Here is a 16,323-nt window from a genome sequence, read left to right as displayed (position 1 = left end):
AAAACGGCAACTCACACTTCTTACTAAAAGCAGTTGGCTTGGAGGGTCACTTTTGAAGGGGTAAAAATAATTTTATACAGCTCGAAGAGAGTATGGAAGATGGAATTTTAGAGAGTAACTTTAGAACTAGATTTTTTGAGATTGAAAACCCAAGAAAATTTTTGTTTCCTCTGGTGCTAATAACCTCAAGTCTGTGTACCTGGATTGCTAGCTCAGTAAGAGCTTTTTCAGAATGGTTTCTGAATTTTCAGTTTCAGCCATAGGGGAAGCTTTTCACCATTATGTTGCACTTACTGCAATTAGAAAAGCGTTCAGATGGCTGAATTTATTTTTGGACTTATCCGATACTTACTGTTTCAACTGTGTCATATAAAAAAAAGGAAAAATATTATTTGAGGGTGTTAAGAAAGGAAATAATTTCTGAAACTGTTATAACTTTAAAGAGTTCCAACTTGAGTACTGTCAAAGTCTTAGAGAACCCAACCGCATGTTAGTGGTGTCGCGTTGTGCCTGCTGATTCTCCCCAAAATATGCTCTTGTTATCCAGAAAATGTCTTTTGAGGGCATCTGCTGTAACAGCCTGGCTCACTCATCCTTCTCTTTCTTTTGCTTGCTCAAAAGCCAAAGGCACGTCCCTAATAACTGAATGCACCATGGTGAGAAACGAACTGGACAATTTTCACTACAAGCAAAACCTCCATCTGGAATTCTGGACTCCAAGATGCCTTGAGTTTTCCCAACTTCCCATGGTCCTCAGGTGTGGAAATCTACTGGACTGTCACTTAAACAAGGAATTTCCCTGAAGCCATGTCTGTAGCAGCGAATATACTAGAAATGGACACTGGATGAAGTTCAGCCACGTAATTGCTCTTATCAGTGTTAACGGTGGTCTGGACTGTTTGCTACAAATCTGTGAGATTTTTACTTACAGGAGTACATCATCTTGCCACTATTTGACATAGATTGGCTGGGCAAACGAATGTTTTCTGGGGGGAAATAAACGTTACTGTGGACTTATTTTTATACTGATGGTGTCTTTTGTAGGTGGTAGCTAACCAGACACCCTCAACGGAGAGGACCCCACGACAAGGGGGAAAAATGTGTGAGGCACAATGGAAAGAAGCCCTCAAGAAGGGAATATGGCTTTAGTGTTTTTATAGCAATGTTCCTTTAATGGAATATAAAAATAGCACAATTCAAAAAAGTAGTCTGTGTTTTGCCCAGCCTTTTGCAAGTAATTTGGGATAAGAAGCTATCAGGAGTTTAAAAAAACCCAAACAAACCAAACCCAACAAAAACCAGAAAAACTTGTTTGAGGCCGTCGCTCAGAAAACAAGTATAAAAATGTCGTACGTGCATGATACAAAACCTATTTTCTATTCTTTTGATTAAGATTTGATTGCAAAAGAAAAAAAAAAGTTAATTTTGTTTTTTTTTTTTTTTTTAAAATCCAAACCCATCAAACAGACAAAGGCACATAACCTCTAAAACTCTATGCCCAAAGACCGTATTTATTGACCTATACTGTATACCATAGGCCTTTGTTATTTAAAAAAAAAAGTAACAACTGCATTGGTTAAATTAGGCTGGATTTGCCTTCCAGCCAGTAAAAATAGCCCTTTTAAAACTAAGTATTTAAAGTATTTAAAGTTTTTTCTAAAAAACATAGAAGTCAGCTACTTTATGCCTTGTTTGTATAACTAAATTGTTAACATGTTACACTTTCAGCCACTAAGTACGATTTTTTTTTTTTTTTTTTTAAATTCTGGAATAAATGCCAATTTGACAGCCGAGTTCACCGTAAAGCGCAGATGTGTGCATCACAGTCATCCCACACCTACCCAGGCTTCATGAATAAAGGGGGCTTTACACAGTTTTATATAGTCCAGTCAGTTTTTATGAAATACTTTGTCTTGCTTCAAAACACCTCAAAAGTGAATTCTGCTAAAGGGCTTATCGCAGTATGATTTGATTCGTCTGGATGCTTTTGTTAAGTTTTTAAACATCAGGTAAAGTCTCAAAACCGACTAAACTTTTATTAAAGGGGCAAAGCAAAGGAAAACGAATTCCTAACCAAGAAGATATTTTTTTTTTCCTGCCTTAAAGGGGCACCAGCTGTTGCTGAGAAGAGACAATCTGAGCCTGCCCAATTGTTCGCGTAGCCCAGCCTTCTCCCCAGTTCTGGTGGCAAGTTGTACATCAGGGAATCCAAAGCCACTCTGAGTAGCAGTTGCTTAGTTGTTTACCTAACGATGCTTTCAGTTTAACCTGAACTTGCTATGAAATCATTGTTATACAGCAAAACAACAAGAAGCCTCTATGCAGACACTTTAGCTTTGAATCGATACAAAAGATCACATTGAGAAAGCGACGTACTAGAGACACTTATTATGCAAACTTAAAAACAAACAAAAAAAAAATAAAGAACATCAACTTTTCAGGAACAAAAGGATTGGTATTTAATAAGATGCCCTGTTGAAAGGATTGTTAGAACTGCGATTGGTTTAACGTAAAAGGAACCAAAGCGATATGCCACAAAGAGAAATCAAAGCGTATTAAATCCTGCATGTTTGGAGTGAAATCCACGCTCTGATGAAGTCCCTGGGGCAGAGCTTCCACTTCAGGATAGCGTCAGTCACAAGTGCAATTTGACTCTTGATAGACAGAGGTAAAGGAAACAAAAATTTGGCAAGATTGGACGCTAGCAGGTTTGCGATCGAACCCTCCTCCTGTTTGTTTGTTGTTGTTTTTTTTTTTTAATTTTTTTAAGGTTCTGTTGATCTGAAAGCATAAATGGCAAATTCGTGCTCCTTCGATAGCATGCAGGCGTGTTTAAAAAGTGAATTCCTGAGCGCTGCTCGTACAGAGCCAGTGTCCACAGTCACCTGCGTCGTGTGGTTTTAAGCCATTGGGAGTAAAGCGTTAGAACATCGTAAATTCTGTCTGCCCTTGAGCATAGACCTGCTTAAATGTTATGTTTTAGACCTCGGTTATAAGCAGAACATTGTTCCTGGAGCTTTTATTGTCACATAGTTCTTACTGTAAATAACTAAGGAAGCTTAAAATTAATTTTCCTTGCAAAATTGAATTTGCAGTGGCTGGGTTGTTTCTAGACAGATTTTGGTATTAATTTAAGAGATACAGTTTTTATAGTCTTTCCAACTTCTCGTTATGACTCCTGCAGTTTTCTTAACCTAAAAAATTGCTGCAATGATGAACAAAGAATTATACAAGAAAAAAAAAAAACATACTTTTGTATCTTTATTTTGGAATTTCTTGTTCTATTATAAATATTGAAGTATCCCTATTTCAGAAGACATATTTTGTTAATTGATTGTACATATTTAAATATGTATTTTTGCACAGGTCTTTTTTTCTTATATCCAGTTTTGGTACAATTGAGATCATCTAGTATTTATTTATTAATTAATTAAAAAAAAAAAAAAGCAAATACCTTTTTATAATTTGAAGTGGTTCACTGCCAAGCCAATAGTTAACATGCCTACTTTGCAACTTAAGGGATGCCTCCGTTTCGTGAACGCTTGTGTCCCTTTTCACGTCTTGGGAGTGGATACACGCAAACTATCGCCCGGGTCCTGCGGTCGGGTTCCGCCCCGGGAACCTGAGCGCAGGATCGGAGCCGAAATGGTCGATACGGCATTGCTTATCAGTTGCCTGGTTCCCGGAAGACTACGTTTAGTTAAGTGACACACTGCTTCTCTTTTTTTTTTTTAATTTTTTTTTAATTTTTTTTTTTTTTTTCAGTGTTCGTGTGCGTGTGTGTGCGTGCGCATTTGTGTGGGTCTCATGTGGTTTAAAACTAACGGAAAAACTGAAAGTGCCTGATATAACTCGTTTTAAGCTTGGACTGTTTAGACAGCTTCTCCTTAAAAGACTTGAATGTTCAGTTGAAATTTTGGAGCTTGCTTTTTCCACCGATATATAATATATGTATGTGTGCGTGGGTGTGGGTGTGTATATGCACACGCACACATATATATAGGTATTTTCTGAAATGAATGAGATGGGTTGACAAAAGGAAGCGAACGATGCTGATAACTTTTGTAAAATCTTTTCATTAGAAAACGTTGTGTTGGAACAATCCTGTTGATAACTCGTATTTAATATAATGCCAAGGGTTTGAAATATGGTTTTAACCAGCAGTTTATTTAACTATCTCATGTGGGGAAGGGAGGGGGAGGGGGGAGCTATTAATTCATAAATGAAATAATTTAGGAAATGTTCAGAATAGTTGGTATTCCAGGAAAACAAAAAAACCCCACAAGTAAGTACCTCTTAAAACCATTAAAAAGTAAAGATGTGATTTCCACATGACATTTCTAAGGCAGTTGTCTTCCTGTAAGAGTTCTCTTGCCAAGGAATCTCTCTCGTCTTTCACTCATTCTGTCCTGGAGGAGGGAATTGGGCTTAGAAAGATTCTTAAATGTTTCACTGTTCAGCAGAAAATAATCATTTTTACCTTTTGTGCAAGATATTTTACGTTTTAAAGATAATTTTAAAATGAGCACTACATAATGTCAATGTGAATGTAGGCCTTGAAAGCATCTTGCTCGGTGTTGAGCCTGGTTCTAAAAGCAATCTCCTGTGTAAAATGTGTGAATAGTTTGATAATTTGTATACATAATCAAGAGCATCTGATCAGCTGAACTCTGTGTTGGCTGCTGTATAGTACATGAACAAATGTCATGAGATAGAAAAATTACTTTGGATATTTAAAAGAAAAATAAATATATAGTCTATTTGTTTTGTAACAAGTTTCTGTAAATAAAATAATTTATACTATTTATAAGAAAAAGTTGTGCTTTGCTTCATGAAAAAGATTAGTTTGTTGAACAAACATGTTACTAAACAAGGCAATAAAATTAGGACTTTTCAATAAATGAGGTTGGTTGCATGGAATACATTATATGTTTCTGCTTCATTATAAATTCATTCACCATTAAAGGAAACCATTATCTGTGTCGGTGCCTATGTGAGCTAATTTCAGAGAATTGGATGTGGTCAAATTGTGTCGCTGTACCTCAGCATCGCGTGAGCGGCGACAGGGTCAGCGCGGTAGGATCGGATCTGGCCGTACTGGGGGGGTTTGGTACCTCTCTTTGAGAGGTGCCCCATCAACTCCATAATATTTTTCCTGTGCAAAGGACATTTTATTATTTAAGGTTCACGCTTTATATTGTTTCCTAAGTAGAACAATGAGAAGCAGCTTTGACGACCCCCGATGCGCTAGGTTGAATGACAGTGTCTCCTTCACACCCCCGCCCCCCCTTCCAAAAAAGCATCATCTTCCATGTTTTCACAGTTTAAAGATCCAGAGTGTGATTTCAGCAGGTTAAATACTCCTGCAGGCCGTTCTCTGCGTGTGACTTGGGACGCGCCAGTGATGGATGACTTCTGAGGAGCGGTTTGTAAAACCGGTAAAGCTCCCATTAGTGGGATAGGAATTCGTAGTTACGTCCATGGCAAGGCTTCCTTTATTTTCTCTCTTTTCTTTTCCTTTTCCAACAGCGAGAACAAAGTGTTCTTTAGTATTTGCAATAAATGCTACAGGATATAATTGGGCCAGATAGCAAGCAGGTTCTGCTTTGCCTTTTTGAATGAGTACTTCTAATATTTCTACGTTCAAATTCTCTTTTGTGCTAACTCGAGATTTTTATTTATTTTTGTCTCACCTCTCTGCAAACATCTCTCTTTTTCCAGTAGCAGTTTCTAATTTCTGCTCCACCCTATAAACTGATGGCACGGGAGCTGGTTGTGCCGGGCGGTGCAAGCGGCGGCGGCGCAGAGCGTGCAGAGCAGAGCGCTCTGCTTCTCCTCGCCTTCAGGCAAGTGCGTGACTCCGGGCTGGCTGCATCTGCTTCAGAGTCAAAGGATTAACTCTGCATTTAGCAGCATTTAAAAAAGGGTTCCGTATCCTCTAAGACTGGTAAGGTGAAGAACGAGGGGAAAAAGTTGTGTTTATCCCCTATAACTCTGAGCCCTTTGAGGTATCTCGGCGCTCTGCGGGTTTGGCGCGTCGTCCCGCTCCCCTTCTGCCCAGTGGGTCATCGCTCCTCCCAGCGACTCGATCGGTTCAATAAAGGGGTTTGTCATGAAAAATGCCTTCTGGCCACAGGTACAGACTTTCCTGAAGCGGATAGAAAGCAGTTTCTCTCCTGTCACCGATTGTCTCATTGGAAAATACCCCAGTTCCTACCCAGGAAGAGTCACTTGGTGATGAAGGAGTTTGAGCCCGATAGCGCGTGCAACGCGAAGCCAAATGTCAGAGGTTTTCTGCGTGGATGCTTTTGTGTATGTGTGCGTATCCTCGATACCCTTTGCATGTAAAATGGAAGCTGGTGATGTGTCCTTCAAACCCGATGGCATCAGCCTTCTCCTGCTGGAGATGTGTTGGGCTCAAAGGCTACAGCTGCCCTGGGTAGGAAAACTCCTAAATCCTGGTCCTGCAGCACCTGGAGGCAGGGGTGCAGAGCTGGCCCCGTGCCCTTGCTGCGGACAGCGGGGCCGGCAGCGAATGCCCCCAACAACCCTTGGACGCTGTTACTGCCACCAACTACCAAAACAAGCAATACAAGGGCTTGCAATTGGCTTTATTTAAATGCAAATTCCTGTTGGTTCATTACTATCACGTTCTGCTGCAACAAATAATCAAAACACACGTGGCTTGTAGGATCCACCATGGGACTCTTAATTTGACTGAATGCTTTTCTCAGTGCTTTGGCTCAGGACTGCGTTAGCTGCTGGATTTGTTCCTAACAAGCAGCATGGGATCTTTGTCGCGGAAAAGCAGCATATGCTTGTTTTGGTTTTGTTTTTCTGGCCCACCAAACTTCAGGGGAATCTCAAAAACCTTCTCTGAAGTTATTCAACCTTCATCACTAAGGATGAAAACTGGCCTGAGAGAATGCAGTCAGTCAAAAAGCCTTGTCCAAACCCATGGGGAGTGACTGCAGTTGACATCTGTGGCCAAATCGGTACAAAAGCTTTCTTTGGCGTCAGCAGGGACGGTGCGTTGCTGCTGGGTTTAGCCACTCTCCAACACAGTGCTGGAAATGTTCTTTGTCCTCCATTTTTGCAGTTGAGCTCCCTTCACCCTGTGTCCCTTCCAGTCCACAACAGGTGACTTTCTTCACGAGCCTGTCTGCAAGGCTAGACCTTAAGCTGTGGAGCCCAGCATCCAGTGAGAGAAGAAACGGAGCTGTTGGCAGGCCAGCAGACGGGCGAGCCAAGGAACGCCTGCACGCAAACCAGATCTCAACCATTCTGTAGCAGAGCTTTACTGACAACCCCTGCAACGCTCCAGCTCCCGTCCTTCCCTCCTGCATTCCCACAGCTCAACGGCAGCGCACGCGTTGCCGGGAAAGGTGGAAAGCGTCCCCATGGCGCGGCTGAGCCTTGGAACCTGCGTCTGATTCTGCCTCCCCCGTTGCTGGTGCGAAGGCAGCCGTCCACAGCCAAACTGGAGAATGGCGTTAGCTCAAGGAACTGCTCCAGCTTAAGTTACGAGAGAGAGAATGTACAACTTCGGCATGCGGACTGTAAATCCAGGGAAAGGTGTCATGACTGAGGTATGACCGGGTGTGTCTGCAGCGCCGCTCACGCTCGGGTAAACAAATGGGAATCGTGAGATGAAATAAAGGTACAATGAACGTGGGCACAGGACAGCGAAAGGTAAATGAAGTTACTTCAGGGTTTAAAGGAAGCAGAAATCCCGCTGCTTCGGATGTGACATGGAAATCGGAGTCGTCAGTTAAAAATGGTAGAATAGAAAAAATTGTGCCCTTGATGAGCTCAAGGCTTGCCCACCCTGCGCCCCTCAGCATTCCTACTCTTTGGCAGAGGCTATGTGCCAGGCTGCTTTTTTCTTCTTTCAGGAGAGCAATGAAAGCTGCTCTGGCTGTGTGTTGTGCATCCAGCTGTGGACTTCAGGAGGCAGTTTTTGTCCCACCACTATTTGGCACGGCTGCGAGGCTGAACTGCTGCTGGAAGCCTTAAATTGTTCAGGTAAAATTGCCGTGACTTTCTTGCCAGGCCTTGGCCCAAAGCGCTTGGTCAAGAAGCTCCTGGATCCTCCTTTGCAGGACATAGGCCGAGATCAGGAAATGAGCGAGTGGGGATCTTTAAAAATTGTCTCTACTGCAATTAGCATTTTTCTAGAAAATGCTCACATCTTGATAAAGGCTTGTGCTAGAATTAGTTTATTGGCAGCACACTGGAAATGAATTCTCACTCTGCTCTGGTAGGGTATGTCCGTTTCCATTTTGAATGTTCTGGTTTTTCACCTCCCTGAGCAGGGAACGCTTGGTTCCCACAGGGTGATAGTGATGGTTAGAATACAATAATAAGTGAAAGCTCAGCAAAGATCTTACCGCACACTAAGAATCTTCAGTAATACTTTTATTTTCCTCACAAAGTAGACATTTCTTTTTTTTTTTTTTCTGTTGCTCTTGCCTATACTGCAAGAGCAGCAACATTTCTCTTGTGTTAATGAAGCCCAGTTTAAGTTCCTGTTCCCTTCAACTTACAGTTAGAAATGTATATGGCAATACATAAGCTGAATGAACTCCTGAGATTTATTTTGCAAAGCTTTGATATAGTTAATTAAGGCCAGTTCAAGTACAAGTATGCTGGAAAGGAAAATTCGTCTCTGTACCAGACACGAAATGCCTCCACTCAGGCCCCCAGCCTCTGCCGTGCGGCCGTCTGTGATAGGCTTGGCATTCGCCTCCTGGATGGGAGGTAGAAAAGGGGTTACCCAGAGGCAGCCACAACTACAGTCTTGCTAGCCTAGCTACACTTCACCCGCTACGGAACTGCTCTAGAATAAACCCAGAGGCATTACTGCAGCTCTGGAGTCTGAATATTGGCCTGAATCAATTAAAACTTTGTAAGAAGTGATATGCGTGTGAACACGCAGAATGAAGAATCAATAGCTGACCCCACGGTAAACAAACCAGGGTTCTCTTTTACGACTCTCACTACTGTAAAGAAAGGGAAGATCAGAATTGGTGCTGGCTGAAATGTAAATCTTTACACTCTAGCTGAATAGCTGCTACTTGGAAAAAAAAAAAAAAGAACAAACAGCTTCTAGTAAGTAGCAAAAGAAAACCAAAAATCATTAGGTCGCATTTTGGGTTTTGGAACAATTCAACAAAGACTTTAACGGGCTGAGGAGCCTACCCTCGGGTGGGTGGCAGCGATTCAAAGACGGGAGATCCTCCACCACCTCCCAGTAAAAAGAGCGGTCATGTGAAATTCCAGGCTGTCCTAGCTGTTCCACAGCAGCTTCCAAACATCAGGATCATTCCGTGGGGTATCTACCTGCGGGTGTTACTTCAAGGATTAAAGTCACGGTGAAGACAGGCAGTAAATGGATTCTGTTGCTAAGTGCAGTGGCATCAAACAGCAAAGGGAACTAAGTCACAGACTGTCTTTGGGAGGAAAAAAGAAACCTCAAGCCCAGCAAGCAGGGTAAAGAGCTGCTGCCGTAGGCTCTGCCATGGCCAGAAACGATCACTACGGCCGCAGCCTACTCCACACGTTTATTCCTCAGCAGCTGTGAAGAGAGAAATTGTAACCCCCGACAGTATTTGGTCAGTTGTGTCAAGCTGCAATAGCATCTTCCACTGTTCCTACCATCGTTTTGACGTCTCCAAATCTAACAGAGGAAGTGATTACAAACACAATGCTTTGCTAATGTGCTGACTTTCTTTCCAACAGCTAGCAAAAACGGGATTTTAAGGGAGAGGCTACTTCAGTTCCCAAAGCTATCGTCCTTACAGTTTTCATGGCTATATTATTGCTTCACCTCAGTCATTCGTATCCTTATTCCTTCTCCCCTCAGCTGTCATCCTCTCGTAACAAGAGTTCATTCTGCCTGGACTGCGCACAAACTAAAATTGTTGGCTACTGTACTATTACGCAACTGATTCTTTTCACCTTTGATTCCAATACAGAAGTCTTAAAAAAGCAAGCACAGGATTGCCATTAGTTCTCTCCAGTCACAGATCTTGACACTGCTTTGCTACTAAACATTGAGCACTGTATACACAGTCAAGGAAAGGAACAAAGTAGATTACAAGAGATCACCAACTGCATCATACATTTAATAAATGAACTGGGATCCATACACCAAAACAGAACATTGTTTACATAATGAAGTGGAAAGTAAAAACACTACCTCTCTCGCTAGTAATTTTTTTTACCTAGAGTATACCAAGTTATACAATATATTTATAGGTTACTTCCAAAATGTTTTAAACATCTAAATTTTGCATTCCCTTGCATTAAAAAATTACATATTAATTACTCTGGAAAGTTTCTGAACTCTGTTTAGCAGCAAATCTCCTTTCTTGATGGTTTCTTGGTACTGCCAGTTCTTGCTATCAGGCCTAGGAATGATGGGGGGGGGTAGAAAAAAAAGGTTTAGAAGTCAGAATATGTTTTACACCAAGCCACTTACACTTATGTAAGAAGCATCATCAAAATGTATAGAATTCAACAGGGCTGTCAAAAACGATTTCTAGGAATTGTTAGCATACCTGTTAGTTTCTACAATCTCATTTACTTTGTCTATTTTGCAGTGTAATCGCCCAGCTGCGATAAATCGTGAAAGCTCCCTAAGTAAAGGAAAAAAAAAAAAAAAAGTTGGTTAAATCATGTCTCCCAAGGACTTGTACACTTCTCAGTACCGAACCCGCTCCTGCAAAACACCATTGTCACCAGGCTGTATTTCCAAAGCAACAGCCTATATATTTTCATAAGGTATCTTATGCATCCTCGTCTTATTAAAGCTTGGCCATTATGCACAAGAATAATCATTCCGGCGATCTGAATACAAAATGTCTTGGTATTTTCTTCTCAGGTGCCATACTTGAGTTAGTGAAATTTATCACTTGCCTTAGCGTCAATCACTCTTCACATTCAAAGGTAGCAGTCATGTAGTGTGCCTATTTGGAATTTATCCTGATGTAAGTCTCTTCATGCCAGTCAATTCATTAGAAAAGTCTCTTTAACAGTTCCCTACTCTCCAGTAGCTCTAAATAATCTGATTTTTTTATATTATTATTTTGCTTAATCAGCTGGTGGTCTACAGCACATTACTGACAGCAGAAGAAAATATTCCTGTGATCAACAGTAAGACAAGTTATAACTAGTAACCGAGTCACCGGAAAGCATAAGAACTAGTATGACTTCAAAACATTTACCTTTGAATTGAATGGTATTTGGTTTCTCTTGAAACACCTATTAATTCAGTTCTGAATGTTTCAAGCAGTATTCGTATTTCTGTAACTCTTTTCTATGTTAGAAGATCTGAAACTTCTCTATGAAAGAACAACTCTTGTGAAGGCATTTGAAACAAAGTGTTGCATGTGCAGAGTAAAAGTAAATTTCTCACTTCACATTAGTTGTCATCATGATCTAAATCTGTTGGTTTTACACTAGAAAAAAATTGCAAATTGAGACCGCAGTGTATGTTTGATTTAAGTGAAAACCATCAGATCCTGTCCACCAGATCCAGTACCAGAAAGTAAGCAGAATTAAATAAGGAGACTTGGAGGGTACATAAAATGTGCGGATCCCCAGAGTTGCAACAGTTAAGTTTTCACACAGTTGTGAACTAAGTCATCTGCTAAAATCTTAAGTTTTGTAGCATATGAAGGCCAATGGATACAGCAGCATAAAGAACAAAGTTGTTGATAAAAGAGTAGTTTCTTATATGGCGTTTGGAGTGAAAATACTGGAAAAGTTGTCATGAGAGATTGCAATCAAATTATTTTCTTTACTGAAACACGAGGTTCACTTAAATTTAGCCAGACTACAGAAACATAACTTGGCATGTTTAGAATCAAAGTAGAACAAAGACTTTTATTCATAATGGGATCATTATAAATAATTAAAAGGTGTAGAGTGATCTTTATGAACTTAAAAAGCTGAATAACTTACTGATCTATGAATTCTACACTGACTCCAAATGCTTCTGCCATGTATCCTAATGTCAATGACCGGTAAGACTCTAGGAGCTGGCTGTACGCATGGATTCTCATTTCCCGTACATAGTATCGATAGTGAGGTGCAAACAGCCAATCTTTTTTCATCTCTTGTTCTACAATAGCTGAAAAGAAAAAACAAAAAAAAAAAACCACCAAAAAAGAAAAAAGAAATGAGTCAGTAATCTCTAAATGTAAAATATCAATTATGCAAATAAAACACATAACACCAGTTAATAAGTAATCGGTGTGAACGTAACTATATTGCATTCTTGCATATTTCAGGATATGAAAGGTATTCTACGCTACAACGAAGTCAGTCTGGATAACCTGTATCGGTTCTAGAACCAGAAGCAGTAATAACATGCAAACAAGACTACAGCAAAGCTAACGACCCCATTTGTCAGCAGAGAATACGTCCTTTGGGGTGTGAGCTGGTCTCCCCTCTCCTGCAGGGGGACCACCCTGCTACAGGTAAGTGCTGGGATCGGCTGTCACACCGGGGCAATGTGGTGCTGGGAAACATGCAGTACTTGGCACGTAACTACTCGATGAAACATTGTTACCCAAAGCTGGGTAAGGAAATAAGATTAACTTTCTGGTACTAGCTCTTAAATTAGTTACAAGGATTTCCAGGCACTGAAGTGACTTTTTCTCCTGATGGTTCTGGTTCCCAGCGAGTGACAAAGCCAATAGAAAAATATTGCCCTTAGCTCATAATCTCATCAGGCCTCATCTTCCACAAAGTGAAGGGTTCTTTTCTGCTTTTTCTAAGTATCTTATTTTCTTGTAGTCTTTTTGTAGTCACAGAACGAAAACGAGCAGTCTGAGAACCAGCAAGAGTGAGAGTTTTCTGAAAAGCTTTTCTTCAGTGCCACCCTTTTACATAGAAACCAGAGCAGAAAGCCAATGGTAACAACAATGAAAACTTCCCATGTAGTATCTCTTACAGGTTGAGATTTCAGGGCCTTTAGACTACAAGTCCTATGAGTTCTTTAAAAGATAAAACCTTTCTCATCTGACCTGGCTCTTCAGGTAAGACAGTGCTCCATAGCCACTTAAATGCTTTTCCACTTAATCAGAAGGGAACTTTCAAAAAGCTCACTGTACGCCAAGCTTGCTTTGTTAATTTTAAAAAACAGCAAATTTTAGGTCACTGTTTAAAAAGAGAAAAGGTTTTTTTTGTCTGCATAAAGTAGCTCTAGTTCTAGACTGTAGCTACTTCACAGAAGTTGTGCATGATCCGAAATAAATAATTGAAGCACCTGAAATAGTGTTGTAGGAAGAAACGACAGCCTTACCTAATGACTGGAAAAAGGCTGCGTAACGGCATTCATAAAGAGAAAAGAGGTACTGTCGTACAGCTGGCAAACTGTGTAACACTTCCAGAATCTCTGCTCCTTTAATAACCTGAAAGCAAGCAAAGAACACATTTAAATACCATCGCTTTCAGCCTGGAGATGAACAGGTTAAAGAAACGCTGTGTGTGTCTGAACCAGTGTTTTCATCTGCTTTCCTTACCTTTTCCCTAAGGTCAGGCCTGTCTAATGCAATCATGCTGACATAGACAGTGTAGGTTACAAATGTTTTGTAATCCATGAGTTCATAGGATGTAAACGTCGAAACTGTATCAAGGAAGAGCTCTGCTGCTTGTTTGAAATCTCGAATAGCTACACAGTAAAGGCCCTGGTACACTTTGAGACGATTTCTCCTGTCCCAGTCTCCTCCTTCTTCTATTAGACTTGAAACAGAACAAAAAGAAATAATCACTTAAGTAAATGTATTATGGAATAAGTTATATGAAACAAGTACAGAAAATCAACTGATACCACGTGATTAGAGAAAGAATAATTTGTGCTATGTTACAGCTTGTTGAAGCAGTCCAGGCTTTGTATGCCTGTAAGGGGTAGGAAAGCAGCTTCCTCGGGACAGGCAAGGCCGAACGCTTTTGCACAGTGCAATTTTCAATTGAAAGGAAAAGGTTAGAGCCTCTAAGGTTGTGACAACAGTCTCTGAGATGTGCAGGCAAATACTACTGCGACCCTTGGCTGTGGCAACATATTTCCACTGGCTATGCTGCTAAAACCAAAGGCATCCAACTAGCAGCCCAGAAAAAAAATTTAAAAGTTGCCACTTATCAAGTACCGTATTAACACAAAATTGATGTGGCGATAAGCCGGACCACAGGCTGAGACAAAAATCTGCTGAGAAAGCAACAGAAAAAAATCATTGCCCAGGGAAGACAGCAAGTGGGATGACCCTCTGCCTTGGTGTCTCATAGCACCAGCAGAGACTGGAAACCGTAGCTTGCTACAGCAACGCTGAAGTTCAAAATGCCGGGAGCACGGAGACACTAAAGCTGGTGGTGGAAACCAGGGATGGGCAGCTGCACCAAAGCACACCATGCTGACACACTGGGCTCTTGCTGCTGGAGGAGAAGCTGGGGCTTCCCAGAGTCAGCTGGGTGGCACTGGCAGTAGCTGGATGCAGCTGGAAATCGTACAGTCTCATCACACCCAAAGTTATTTGTCTTCCAACAGCTACAGAACAGAAAAGTGGGAGTGGGGGGTGGGCTACAAATTAAAATCGCGTCAGCTGTTAGCAAATAGCTGACAAAAAATATTACCCTTTCTTTCCTTTTCCCCCTCATAAAAAAAAAAAATCCAGGAACAGGAAGCTCCCTAGTACAAGGTAACACCCACCCAGCACTGTGATTCTATCTCACAGCCAGCCTTAGTCATTTCTTGACAGTATTTATCTTCCATTTCTTTTGTTACAGGGCTTTAGTGCACTCAAACAACCCAAGCCAGTACCTTTTTGCCTTTTCAATGTTCCGTGTGATGAGGTCGTTATCCATGTAAAACAAGCCGATCCTTAGAAGATAGAACACGATATCCAGACGATGTCCCAGTGCCACGGTTTTGTCGTAAGTCTTGCGGAACGCAGTCAGAGCTCCCTCCTAGGGAGACAGTATTTCCTACTATAAGAATGTTAAAAGCACCTAGAATATTTACAAAATGTCTGCCGTAAGCACACCTGTTGTCTTCCCCTGATACTCGTGACTCTCTTAGTTTCCCACAGAACTTTAACATGACGCGTTCTGAATAATCTTACAGAATCAAAGTTTAAATCAAGTTGAAAGAGACGATCCTCATGTATCTTTTAAATCTAAGGACTATGAAAATCTAACTTGTAACTTGAAATTAAGTTGCACTACGTAAGTAGCTTAGAAAAGTGTAAAGATACAAGAAAAGTGAAAAATAACATCTGCAAAGGGTAAATAACTTTTTGCCGTTTCAAGAAAAAATGTTCTCTTTTAAGGTGTGCTTGGGTTTTTTTCTAGATAACTTACATTTCAGTATCACCCTCCCCTGTCTCCCATCCACGTCTGAGTTGTGCCATAGGAAAACGTGCTGTAAGTCACGCAGCTTCCTCCCTATGAACCGCGCTCACTGGAACCTGCCTAGCTCAGAGGATTGCAATGCAGTGTTTTTAACGAGTCCATAAAGCCTCTGCCACGAACCAACCTTGTCCCCGATCCTGCACAGGTACTCAGCTTTGGCCATCATTGCATCTCGGATTTCGCTCTCCCCCAAGATCTTTTCCGCATCTTCTAATTCATTGTCAAGGCGTTTCAATTCTTCCTCATTAGCTTTCTTCATCTTGTTCAACAGATCCACGTCTATCTGCCACTCAAGGGACTTGCAGAGCGCTTCATAATACGGAGCCATATCTGAAAGAAGAGCAGGAAGGCTTCTGCTATTAACTGCCACGAGATGTGGGCGCGTGTTGCTAGAGCAGAGCACTGAAGGACAACACAACTGATTGTCAGCACCAGCTACGTCCTTTCTACAGGCAGGTACTTATTAAATCCAGATGTTACACAGCCAGTGTTTCAGCAGGCCTCGCCTGCCACGCTCCCTTTCGCCGATTCTTTACTCCCTTTACACCTCTCCCACTTGCACTTCCCTGTTTATCTGGCCCTGAGCGCAGTGCGGCCCTGTGCTCACCTCCTGCCTTTGCAAAAACCACGCTGAGGTGTCCAAACCCCTGCTCCCCCTCCCCACTGCTCTCGGACTGATGACCAGGGGCCGACTGATGCCCTCCTGCTGGGGAAGGTGTACACAGACGCAGACAGACACAAAGACGCAGACAGACATACAGACGCAGACAGACACAGAGACACACAGACAGACACACAGACGCACACAGAGACAGACACACAGACCGCCCCCTGGGATAAATGAACCCGGTCAGGCCGGCTCCCTGCCCACACACGCACGCCCCCGGACAGCCAGCCAGCCGGACAGAC

General features: G+C 41.7%; 2 protein-coding genes across 3 annotated transcripts in view; one reads left to right on the top strand and one right to left on the bottom strand.

The window, feature by feature from the left end:
- Positions 1 to 4,907, top strand: part of ATXN7 (ataxin 7) — a 63,053-nt gene extending 58,146 nt beyond the window's left edge. Inside the window, exons 10-11 of one of the 2 annotated variants that reach the window (XM_035903832.1) lie at positions 622 to 2,009; positions 2,107 to 4,906. In XM_035903832.1, the coding sequence (XP_035759725.1) occupies positions 622 to 639 (18 nt within the window). In that variant the 3' untranslated portion in view covers positions 640 to 2,009; positions 2,107 to 4,906. Of the gene's footprint in view, positions 1 to 621 lie in introns of both variants that reach the window. The other variant, XM_035903833.1, reaches the window with a different exon arrangement.
- A 3,320-nt stretch (positions 4,908 to 8,227) lies between these two features.
- On the bottom strand, positions 8,228 to 15,751 carry PSMD6 (proteasome 26S subunit, non-ATPase 6). The gene is made up of 7 exons (XM_009648362.2): positions 15,539 to 15,751; positions 14,825 to 14,970; positions 13,533 to 13,752; positions 13,313 to 13,421; positions 11,968 to 12,136; positions 10,563 to 10,640; positions 8,228 to 10,412 (listed from the first exon to the last, which is right to left on the bottom strand). Exons 1-7 carry the CDS (start codon positions 15,740 to 15,742, stop codon positions 10,316 to 10,318), a joined length of 1,023 nt encoding a protein of 340 aa, XP_009646657.1. The 5' UTR covers positions 15,743 to 15,751; the 3' UTR covers positions 8,228 to 10,315.
- Positions 15,752 to 16,323: the final 572 nt, after the last annotated feature.

The sequence above is a fragment of the Egretta garzetta genome, unplaced genomic scaffold (genome assembly GCF_000687185.1).
Source record: "Egretta garzetta isolate BGI_Z169 unplaced genomic scaffold, ASM68718v1 scaffold91, whole genome shotgun sequence".
Classification (NCBI taxonomy): Eukaryota; Metazoa; Chordata; class Aves; order Pelecaniformes; family Ardeidae; genus Egretta; species Egretta garzetta.
This window is presented reverse-complemented; position numbering and strand designations above follow the sequence as displayed.